General features: G+C 37.1%; 1 protein-coding gene across 1 annotated transcript in view; it reads left to right on the top strand.

Annotated features, from left to right (window-relative positions):
• Positions 1-4,434: 4,434 nt before the first annotated feature.
• The window catches only part of LOC131790110 (uncharacterized), a 7,807-nt gene continuing 39 nt past the window's right edge, over positions 4,435-12,202 (top strand). Inside the window, exons 1-9 of the mRNA XM_066163928.1 lie at positions 4,435-4,627; positions 7,063-7,338; positions 8,125-8,222; positions 8,564-8,647; positions 8,790-9,377; positions 9,847-9,909; positions 10,144-10,194; positions 10,479-10,529; positions 10,982-12,202. The exon at positions 10,982-12,202 is cut by the window's right edge and continues 39 nt beyond it. Of these exons, the coding sequence (XP_066020025.1) occupies positions 4,549-4,627; positions 7,063-7,338; positions 8,125-8,222; positions 8,564-8,647; positions 8,790-9,377; positions 9,847-9,909; positions 10,144-10,194; positions 10,479-10,529; positions 10,982-11,116 (1,425 nt within the window). The 5' untranslated portion in view covers positions 4,435-4,548 and the 3' untranslated portion in view covers positions 11,117-12,202. The remainder of the gene's footprint in view (positions 4,628-7,062; positions 7,339-8,124; positions 8,223-8,563; positions 8,648-8,789; positions 9,378-9,846; positions 9,910-10,143; positions 10,195-10,478; positions 10,530-10,981) is intronic.

The raw sequence follows: 12,202 nt of genomic DNA, 5'->3' as shown, positions 1-12,202 counted from the left end.
AGCTTCTTGGCAAGTTGGTATACCTGGTAAGATGAGTGAGTGGTCTGAGAAGAGCACTGAAATGCGTATACAACTGACAAGCTACCCAATTGCCAAATTCATGTAATAAAAAAAAATAAATAAAAATAATGATAAATAGCTACATGACAAAGTCTTAGAAAACAATGAACACTGTAACAGAAAACAATGAACACTGTAACCTTGTTACACAATAATGGATTTTTCCGTGGTTTCAAAGTCTTATCTTAACAAAAGGGGGATTGGGGTATTTCTCCCAATACCCTCGTCCATGGATATATCTCTCCATAACACAAGCAGATCTACCATGTCACAATCGTGTTTACTTGCTTTTACTTAGTCTTATATTAACACGTGCACCTACCGATAAATAAGAACGTGCTTACTATTTTGCAATTCTTCATTGAGCAGTTGTCAACTGAGTGTTAGCAATCCTGAGTTGCAATGAGTTGCTCTTGCTCAAATTTGCCCTTTGATTGTCCGGGGAAACTCGCACTCAAATTCTCGACCAATCAAACTAAATAGTAAAACCAATCGCGACTTGAACACTTACCTTTTCCCGCGCTTGAAGTAGCTTGTTTTTTATCTTGAGATTCCATTGGATTCTTGTGCTATTTCCTTTTGTTTTACGAAACTCAATCGTAACAGAGCTCAATAGATTATCCAGCTACCCTATTATTCTGATTGTGTGTACGTGTAATCATTGGAAATTGAAAATAGGCTGCTTGGTTGCATAGGTAAGAGATTACATTCCTGCAAGGCATAAAAATTATAAATGGTAAAGGCATTCAATTGCAGTGAAAAATTTTGAAATTGGAAGAGGTAATTTCTCCACTTTTCCCATTTATCCGAGGACCGAACCAGAAGCCTCTTTCTCTGTGCCATTTTTTCTCTGGTTTATGGACTTTTGTGCCCGTTTCAAGGAACATACAAGTCAGAAACTCGCTCACCACCATTACAACCAAAAGCGTTTCAATCTTTTCCATTATCCTCAGGAGACATCGGATGAGTGTTATTAGTGTAGAATCTTTTGCTCATTTGCCGAACATAAAGCATTTCAAGGAGCTGTGGTTAATGGCTATGTTTATGACATGAAAAACCATATATTCTCAGAGACTCAAAATCTTCTTTGACTTAAAATGTGCCAATATCAATTATTTTATTAAAACTTGCGTTGTAAAGATAAGAGTCGACTGACAAGGTCGAGGTTTTTTCGGCTGGAAAGCTTACGGAAAGTCACGGACAGATCCAGAATGATGCTAACTATCAAACTTCGCTGAATAGTCAATTAGGGTATAACAGTACAAAATAAATTCCTCTTAAAATTTATATTTGAAAAATTCGTTCAATTCAGACGCTGCGACCCATTGTAACGCGATGTTCATGTGGCATGATTCTCCCGCTTGCATTAGATAACAACCTGTTTATGGATAAACAACAGTAAATTCCACGTGTTTTCTTTTGCCAGAAAATCACATGATTATTTCCTTTAGCTAAAGTGTTCTTACTGATTGATCCAGCCGCCAATGCCTACACATAATTGTTCAATTTGATCAATCAGCCAATTAACCATAGTTCTTGTTTTACATCAGATCGTAAACAATCGAAGCAATGTACAGTGTTGGGGTTGTACCTGAACCCGAATTTTTATGTTCAATCGAAAAGTGCCATTTAAAGCAACGATGCTAAATATAAACTGTAACAAGCCTCGTTGTCGTTTATGCGCGGTTACTATTTCATCGGGCTAAGGCAAGCTCGGAACGACTAATTAACTATAACGGTGCGCAAGTGAGTGACTCGTTTGTATATTGGAACCCCTACAAATCTCGGTTCAACTCTTCGCGTACCACGCGTTAGAGGTAATCATTTGGAAAAATTCACTCTGATTAAGTGATTCACCCACTTGTACTTCATTTGTTTTAACAGAATCCTGTGAGGAGGATATCCTTAGAGACTGTTGTTGGCGTGAGGCAGGAAAGCCTAAAGCGACATATTTAAGCACAACTTCAGGACATGAGGCTCCAAATAAAGAAAGAGTAATTGGTTCGTGGAGATGTAGATACATGCAGAGCTATCAAGCAGCTCATCTGAAGAGAAGGAAGTAGATTCCCCAAATGATGAAAGCGTGGAGCAATTGCTTCTGTAATGTGAGGAACATCGCAACATTTGTCGGAGGATGTTTAAGGCTATTATTAAGCTGGCTACCGAGGTTGGACGCCTGGAAATGAGAGGTATTATGATACAATCATTTTCATCGTTGTTTTACATACGGTTTAAATTGCTCTATTGCTTCTGTTGCGTGTTGTACCTCCGAAGAATCCTTGCAATCCTTTAACTTGTTTTCATTGAACAAAGAAACTTACTCTCAACAGGATAGTCATTATGAAATACAAAGGGCAGTCACTAAATATCATAAGCTTTTAAGATTCAGTGTTGTTTTCATTTTGCAGAAACCCAGACATTTTTCAGAAGGTGACCCACCAAAAGGGAGTGGAACGAAGGTATGATATTGTCGTTATTAAAATATAACCATCAAACAAAGAATGTAAGAAAAAAATCTAAAAAATTTTCGTTTTCTTTTCCTCAGAAAAAGAAGCACCAAGACAGTCTTTTCATGACAAAACAACTCAAACTATGCTAGAAGTAGGAAGAAAATTGATTTCAACATGAACACGAATAATCGATCTCTTATCTTGGAAATCAAAGATAAAATGCAGGATATTCAGCTCTGGGAGGCGACCTTGTGTACTTACAAAGAATTCATACACCGTTACACTTTTCTACTGGAATAACATAATTTAATTTCATAGGTATTCTTGGAGCCTTTTCGTAATCCATATAAACTTCTCTTCTCAATTCATTTTGTTTTTTCTCATATTTTTATATTCTTTTGGTTACACTATTATAGAATTATCTCCCTTAGAAAAAAAGAGAATGAAATGAAATCTGACGAGACCGATGTGTCTGCTATTTTTTTCACTTCCTTTTTTTACCTTATAGTTCAAGAATCCTTTGTTGAGGTTGAGATCGGGAGACAAAGAAGCTTGCGTCCTCCTGTCAATCTCCAAAGCTATCAGCGATGAAGAATATCAATCCAAAGATTCGGAAGCGGGAGACAACACAGAAGAATTCAGAGACTGAAAAAATTTACATTATAACATAGCCAGTACATTTGTGTAATCAAATTCAATTGCGCGAGCGTGCTTCATATTCCTATTGTGTACGCTCATGACGTCAGCAAACAAATCCCTCGAGAAAAAAAAAATTTTCCATCGTATTGATTAACTTAGGAAGTTTGGAGAGCACTCAAGAAGCTAGAGTTGCTCTCGGCTACGCCTCGAGCAACTCTTACGCATCTTTCGTGCTCTCCAAACTTCCTGCGTGCTTCATATCTCGATGAACACACGCTGTTGTATGAACCAATTGTTAAGTAAAAAAAAAATGATTAGGATAACCTCTTTTCGAAGACGCTCTCTGCGAGAGGCAAATTTAAAAGGTGACAGTGCCTTTCTGCCATAGTTGTAGTTGGCAAGTTTAGTAGGGACTAAAATTCATACACACACGAAAAACTATTCAGCCGATCAGCTTTCAGTGTTTTCTTTAGATCATAAGAGCTCTCGAGGATTCACGATACCTCGAGATGGTGAAGTGCTATTTCTCGATTATCAATTTCATTTTAATTCCATTACAAGTGTCTCCAAGTAGATCTGTTAGCGATGAGCTTTGGGAACGAGAGTTTTCTGAAAACGTAAATGGATGAAAATTTTTTTCAACGTAAAGGGTTGAAGATTTTTTAAGAAGGTAACATCCAATTTTCTTTGTTTAAATGAAAAAGATAAACATGCTTTATGCACCAATTCACACGTTTTGATATATCATGGTTTCCCGCACAAATACAAAGATGATCTTAGTGTTCTTCTGAATACATAATTTCGCCATATTTGCTCCTCAGTATAATTGCAGTCAGTGTGAAGGGGCCTTTTCCGGTCGGAATCTTGGTGCTAGTTATTTTCAGAGTGAGATCTGTTTCAAACTAGATCATGTCTGAAAGGCATATGACTCTCTTGTTCTTTGTCTTAAAGAGATCGGTTTTGTTATTGTACAATCAAGTATTTCTCACCCTGATACTGAGTCAAACGTGAACCTGAGCAATTTTGTTCAATTCCTCGATGGTTTACCATTAGTCATTTTAAGAGTAAAGAAATAAAAGTGAGAAAGACGATGATATCAAGGAAACTTGTACTTCTGTCTCGATAAACAAGTATTGAAACCGTTTTTGTGTTATCTATTGCTGAAAGATCTTTCATAATATCGACAGCTTTTTACAAACTTGACCCCCTCCCTCCCCCCCTCCACCCCTCCCCCCCTCCACCCCTCAAGGAAATATTAATTTCCTTGTTACAAGATGTGGTTGAAATTATTGTCGATAAAGGGCCGCGGTTGAACATTGAAGTTTTGATCAGATCACAGAGGGAAAGTAAAGTTTTCTTGAGGAAACAACAGGAGGAAGAGAGAAGAGAAGCAAGTCCTATGGCTTCCGAGGAAATAAAGACGCTGACATTGGCTGCGACAAGCGGAATAGAAGCTGAGAATGCTACTGAAATTACAAGTAAGCTTTCACAATATTATATGTACGTGTTGAACATATGGCTATTTAGTTTAGTTCAGTCTCGGTAGCTTGTGAAAGTACTACTTGTATTCAGTTTTTAAGTATCATCTTTTGGTTCTGCAAGTGCACGTTTTTTCTAGAGGCAAAGCTTAATAATGTAATCAATCATATAACAGTAATTTAACTTTCAAATTTTTTTTTGGAGTCTTCGTGGGTGCTTGTCATCGATCTAAAACTGATTAATCTGTGTTGTTTAATTTTCGTATAACCGGTCTGTTGTTTAACTATAAAGCTCTATAGATTTCGTGATGTTAATTTAGTTGTCCATGTGTGATTTAAATGCGAGACTGTTGCATTTCTGCGTTGACAATCCAGAGTTATGTTCCGCTTTGGTGATTTTAGGGCTAACAAGACTAGGCAGATACTAACTCGAATCGGCTCCGTTTACAATGAGTTTTTTTTTTTTGCCGACTTTATCGTGCTGCTTCTTTTTTAAAGGTCAGGATGGAAACAGCACTGGTTAGAATTTTAACCAATTCTTCCTTATTTGTAAAGAACAGAATCTCGATGAGTAGATTATGACGTCAATGGCACCAAAAATATAAGCTCGACGATAAACCGCAGACAATATCATAGAAATTTTGTAACCAGCTCAGATTGTTTTCAAATCTGTTCATTTCATCTTAATGCAGATAAAATGAGAGCTAAACTTATGTAAACTAGGAGCGCTCTGATTACCTGCAAAACAGAAATTCTAATAAAATAATCACGTATTAGATAGACATTTGAGAGTTTGGGCATGATGTTTTCGACGAACAACAAACGGGAAACTGAAATAATGCATATCACTGTACGCTTAAGGCCATTATTTTCATAAAGTAAACTTTTTGCTTATGAAGTGAACGAAAGATTTTCCGCCATTTTTTAAAGGCTTGATTCCAGGATTTTGGAAAAGGTGAGTTAAATCAGAGTTAATTTATGCAGAATGACGGCGCTGCATATCCATTATGTTTGCCGCACATGTACATTGCGTCAAGCTTCAGTACTTGACTGTGACACTTGTAAGCTCTTGTTATAAATATAACCACGGAGATGCGTGACGTTTAAAAGAGTTTAAGCAATATCATTTGAAGATATTTGAAGCAAATACGCGAATATGGAAGCGATCTCCGCAGTTATAAACACTGCTTAAGTATTAGTGGAAATATGGCCTGAAAAAAATACAGTGCAGCACTCTACCAACTGAGATAACAAACCAACTTGGAGGAGATCATTCTGTTGCTTCCAAATAATCTTCCAAATGGTGAATAAATTACTGTAAATATATTAAAATCATATATGTAAACTGAGGTTGAGGGAAGAATATGGAAGCGATCCTCGCAGTTATGAACACTACTTAAGTTGGCTTGTTAGCTCAGTTGTAGAGCTTGCTCTGGTATCGCAGAGGTCATGGATTCAAATACCGTAAGGGTCTGAATTCGGGCCTTATCTTAACTACTACTTAAGTGGTGTTCTTAACTGCGAGGATCACTTCCATATACGTGTTCGGCTGTTTAAAATTAACCACTCTAAACAGAAGCTTACATACATACATACATACATACATGCTTTTTTTAATTCTCCCAAAGGGGCTTTTCAGAATTAATTTACAATGTGTATATATAACAGTGTATATATAACATAAAAGACCAACGATATAAAATAATAACTTACTTGTACTTGATATAGAAATAACTTAAAATTACCACTTCCAAATTAACAATCATAATATTCTATATTATCAATTTTTTTGATAACATGACAATATCCAAGAGGCTACGTGACGTCATAGTGACCCTACTAGGTCTGTCTATCAACTGGTGGACGTTCACGGAAGCACAGAAAGACCGAAGAGCGTCACCCCTGGTGGTTTTGAGTAATAGGTCACAATTTGCATCCCCAGTCAGTACGATGTCCTTGTTACGGGATAAGGCCTTCACGTATGTTGGTATGAGCTCATTTTCGAGACAGGAAAGGCCTATGTCCGGGGGTCTGTAAACAATGCACAACAAGATCGAACAGATATTCTTGTTTTGGATTTGTAACCAGAGTTGATGTAGACCTGATTCACCGATGCCAGCCAGGTCCTTGAGGATCCTACCCTTTTAGCCATGTCTGACATAAGCACAAACACCAGCGCCGGACTTTCCCAAGCAATCCAGCCTGAATATCTGGTAACCTTCAATCTCGACACTGATGTTGGTAATAGTCGAGTTAGAGCTTAACCCTTTTATGTTATTATTATCCAGTTAACACCAGGTTAGTTTTCTACTCCAGGGCAAAAGGAAAACCTCATTATATTTCAACTGGGATGGCTGACGTAATCCAAAGTTAAAGACTACACGCAATTGAAACATAAATTTAGCTATGAGACTAATTTCCCTTTGTGCATGCAGGAGACTTCAACGACCCAGAGACCTCTGTGGTGACAGAACTGCAGCTTTCAGAGATAAGTGATGACGTAGATACTTGCTGGCGTGAGCTTGGACCAAAGCTTGATATCCCTGCAGCAAAGATCCAAAACCTGGACGACGATTATCGCTGTAATCGCGACAAAGCAAACGCCTTACTCCTCATGTGGAAACAGAAAGAAGGGAGCAGTGCAATTGCAGGGCGTTTAGCGGATGCTTTGGTAAGCATTGGAAAAAAGTGCATTGCAGAAATGCTACTTGGTAAGTAGGTACATGTGGCAAGATGCATGAATGGTCTGCGTATGCAACTGACGAGCTGAACGAATAACTACACCAAGAACTCCTAGAAAACTGTCAGCATTGTTAACGTATAACGTAATTGTGGTATCCTTCCCCCCTTGAGAAGGAGGCTGCTATGAATAAATACTTTAATATAGCTCTCGTGAATGTAAAATCTTTTATTCGTCCTTATCTCAACACATCTACTGATCACTCAGAGCGCGCCTACTATTTCAGGGATTTTGCAATCCTTGATAGAGCAAGTGACAACTTGGTGTAAAACCCGATCTTGGATTGCGTTGCTTCTCACGATTTATTCTGTCTGATGGGCCCAGGATACTTGTCCCACTCTTTCACCCGATTAAATTTAAGACTAGAATTAAAGGTGACTTGTAGACCCGCACTTCAAGTATTTTGCTTGTTTATGCTTTGTGCTCCCATTGTCTCCTGACCAGTGATATTGACTTTGTTCTAATTAGCAGTTAGCAAAACTCTGGGTTCGATTTCACGAAAACCGTGAATTATCCAGCCATCCTAGTATCCGGATTGTGTGCACTTATAAGGGTTGCTAAGTTAAGAAATTGCCTTCCTGCGAGCGACTTTTCCATAATAGAAAATGTTCTAAATGTTCAACAGTTTGCTCCAGGGGTATGTGGCGGGCGAAGGGGGGAGGTTGACCAGCGGGGAGGGGGGGGAGATGAAGCATTGAACTGATCGATGCATAACTTCGAGCTCATGATAATTTCATATCAACACATATACTATTAGGAGCGGATGATGCGAAAGTGCTGAGGTGTGGAAACATTCCCAAGGGTCACGTTATCAGTTTAACAGTTATTCATGACCTGGGTGAAGGGCTTGATAAGGTGAGTAGATAACAACACGTTTTCTACAATAACCACTGAAAGATAAAATTTTGAAAATAACAATATGCATATTTCGTTACAACACAGTTACAATCCATTTCCTCCAAAGTTGATAAATAGCACGCCTGCCTGGACCTGCCCAGAGCTAATAGCTTGAATTTTCTTGTTACTGGGACTCGTGAACAAAAAAGGTGAAACTTGGACCAGCAGTTGACCAGAAAAATCACTTAGATGAATTTTGCCATTCTCTAGGCATAGTTTTACCACCAAATACTCTTTACAAGTAAAATAACAAAGTAACTTCAAATTTGATAGCTATCGAATATTTTTCATTTTTTTAGCTTATGGTGTGCGAAGATGCGCAGGGAAATAAATTCATGGTTAAAGCATTCAACAGCAGAGACAATTTTTTGAAATTGGAAGAGGTAACTTCTTCACTTATCCCATTTATCCAATTAGAATGTTTCAGTGAGTATTTAGAAAAATGCACTCTATGATTAAGGGTTTACCATCGAAAATTATGTCATAGTTTTAATTTACCTATTTGTATTTCATTTGTTTTAAAAGACACTTGTGAGCAAGAGATTTTTAGAAACTGTTGTTGTGGCGAGACAGGAAAGTCTAAAGCGCTATATTTCATCGGAGCTTCAGGACCTGAGACTCCAAATGAAGAAAGGGCAACTGGCTTGTGGAAATGGTGATAAAACAGATGGTATTCAAGATGCCTCTAAAGACAAAACAGAGCCCACAAGCAGCTTATTGAATGAGGAAGTGGATCCACCAAACAATGAAAGCGTGGAAAAATTGCTAGAGTCATGTGAACAACATCGCTACTATTTTCAGAGAATGTTTGACGCTCTTATCAAGCTGACTGGCGAGGTTGGACAACAAAATGAAGATAATGTTGATTGCATTGAAAAACTATTGGAATTTACTAGGGAACTCAAGCAAAAGGAAACAACACTTTTCTCCAAAATCGAGTCGGTAGGAACTCAGAGCCAAATCAAGGACAAGCAGCACGCGAATCGAGTTGAGGAATTACAAAAATGGAAAACGCAACATGAGTTGCAATTCAAGGAAATTGAAAAGCTACTGTCATCAGGACTACTTTATCAAAGGGCAACAGAGAGAAAGCCGAGTTATAAAGGGAGGCTGGTAATTACTGATAGATAAACATTTTATCACTTTAGTATTGGTAAGAACTTGACTTCGAGTGAAATTTGGTGTCAACAATCACGGGTAAATTTTTCAACGACAACAAAACTGCACGAGCCCGTATAGCAAGTGCAATTTGAAGTCTTTAAAAAACTACCCGTGCTTAATTGCTAATAATATTCATGATAAAACATCACAGAAAGTGAAGACAGACGAATTTTTGAAAGTGAGGAGTGCGCAATTGTTAATTTGCACTCGTGTTACAACTTTGTACTCGTGTTACATGAGAATGCAGTCGTTTTCAGCCAATCAGAAGCGCGATATTTTTTCATGTACATAGTTAATTATTTGTTGTTTTTGTTTCATTGACCTCAAACGAGCAGGCAGAATCTTATCATCTTCTCTCCTTTCTTGACTTTTCTGTTTGTGATGTTCTCTCAAATTTACATTTTATTTCTATTTTCTTAAGCCCTCTCACAAGGAAACTGTGCCAAAACGTCAATCAAAATCTCTTCCAGGATACGGAAGGAAGGTAAGAGAATTTGAGTTAAATCTGAGATTATAGAAGCACAGATCACTGAACTGAATCAAACTGCAGATATAAGAAATTAAATAAGGAACTATCTTGTTTAATTTGAGCAATTATAATGCGCTATAGATATCTTTTTTTGTAATCGGTCAAAGTTGTCATACTGCCTATGTCTACTGTTTTCAGGACAGTAGCTAAATGTTTATGTTTAGACTTAAATTTATTCTTGTTTTGCAGAGTCTCGGACATTGTTCAGAAGGTGACCTACCAGGAGAGACTAGAGCGAAGGTATGATGTAGTCTATTGAAATACCACCTTTAAAATTAAAACGTTAGAAAAAAATGAAAATTTTTGGCTGTCTCCTCAGAAAGAGAAGCTCGAAGAGAACTTTTCTATGACCCAAAAATGCAAACTTGGCCAGTATTCCTATCTTGTTTAATTTGAGCAATTATAATGCGCTATAGATATCTTTGTCTGTAATCGGTCAAAGTTGTCATACTGCCCATGTCGACTGTTTTCAGGACAGTAGCTAAATGTTTATGTTTAGACTTAAATTCATTCTTGTTTTGCAGAATCTCAGACATTGTTCAGAAGGTGACCTACCAGGAGAGACTAGAGCGAAGGTATGATGTAGTCTATTGAAATACCACCTTTAAACTTAAAACGTTAGAAAAAAATGAAATTTTTGGCTGTCTCCTCAGGAAGAGAAGCTCGAAGAGAACTTTCCTATGACCCAAAAATATATACTTGGACAGTATTGGAAAGAAAATTGATCTTACGTGAACCCGAGTAATTGGTTATTCATTTCAGACGACGAAGACGGAGTGCAGGACATTCAGCTCTGGGAGGCGACCCTACGTACTTATTATTATAAGGAAAAAAGATCTCACATTAAGCTGTACTTTTACATAAGAAGAATATTCTATTTTATCCTTCATTGTGTTTGTTCTTTTCTTTTTAATTTTTCTTGATTGCACTATGGTAGTTATCTCCCTTAGAATACAAGATTGATTATGAAATCTTACGAAACTACTGACTCTTTTTTATTTTTTTACTTTTTTCCTCATTTTTCAAGAATCCCTTGTCTTTGGTGAGATCGGGAGACAAAGAAGCTTGCGTCCTCCTATCAATCTCAAAACTCTCCTGCGATGAAGAACATCAAACAATAGATTCGGGAGCAAGAGATAACACAAAAGAATTCATCGCCTAATATTGCTTAAAATGAAAAAATTTAAAGATATTGAATGGAGCACACTATCGTCTTTAATTTTGTTCATCACTCATTCTATTGTCACTCGATTGTGCGAAGATATTAAGTGCAGCATATTTTTATTTGAAACTGATATCATGTAAAGAAAAATAAGAATGTCAATAACTGACGATAGAAAGTCCTTGTTCGCCTTGTTATAAAGGTGAATTAGCCTTTTTGCCAAAAATATATTGGCAAGTTGAACATGAACAAAAATTTGAGAATTGACGATACATGTAGATAGAACTCTTGTATACTTAGATGGTAATTTTTATTTCTTATCTTTCTTTCAATTACATTTCGATTCCATTACGCGTTTCTCTAACTTGCTTTAATATATAGATTTAGCCGAGCCTAAAAGCGGAGCTCTTATTAGTTTATTTTCCAGCCCTACGTTACACTGTATAAAAACTGTAATAATAAATAATAAGATCTTTTGACAGGGAGCCCACGTCACAAAGTGTGGTTTTCAGTGAGGCCCTGCATAAATCTAACGTAAGGATAACAGAAAATATAAATATGGTTATCAAGAATAGGATAAAAGGGTATAATCAATAGAAGAGACTACATGTTTTTAACAAGACGTCTAAAAACTGAAAAATCGGAAATGTTCCTAATGCCGTCTGGGAGAGCGTTCCAGTCATCTACTGCATGACAAACAAACCGATGCTGACCCCATGTACGCTTTGATTGTGGTTTACAAATGTTGTTATTAAAACGAGTGTTATAATCATGTATATCTTTAAAATGATTAAAATTAAAATTCCAATCAATTAGTCCATTCAAGGACTTAAAAACCAAAAATAGACGATGTGATCTTCGCCTTTTTTCCAATGTATCCCAACCAAGTAGATCAAGAGCTTCTGTTGCTGATGAATGCTTTGGCATATCTAAAATTAATTTAGCTGCTTTATTCTGGAGTAATTGGATCTTGTTCATCAGAGTGGTGTTGGATTTATCCCCCCAAGTCACATCTGCATAATCAAGGATTGGCAGCACCATGGCTTTTACAAAGAGTTCCCTTGTATTTCTTGGCAGAAGATGTTT

Source organism: Pocillopora verrucosa, chromosome 3, assembly GCF_036669915.1.
Source record: "Pocillopora verrucosa isolate sample1 chromosome 3, ASM3666991v2, whole genome shotgun sequence".
NCBI classification, from domain to species: Eukaryota; Metazoa; Cnidaria; class Anthozoa; order Scleractinia; family Pocilloporidae; genus Pocillopora; species Pocillopora verrucosa.
Note: the sequence above shows the minus strand (reverse complement) of the source record. Positions and strands in the feature narration are given on the sequence as shown.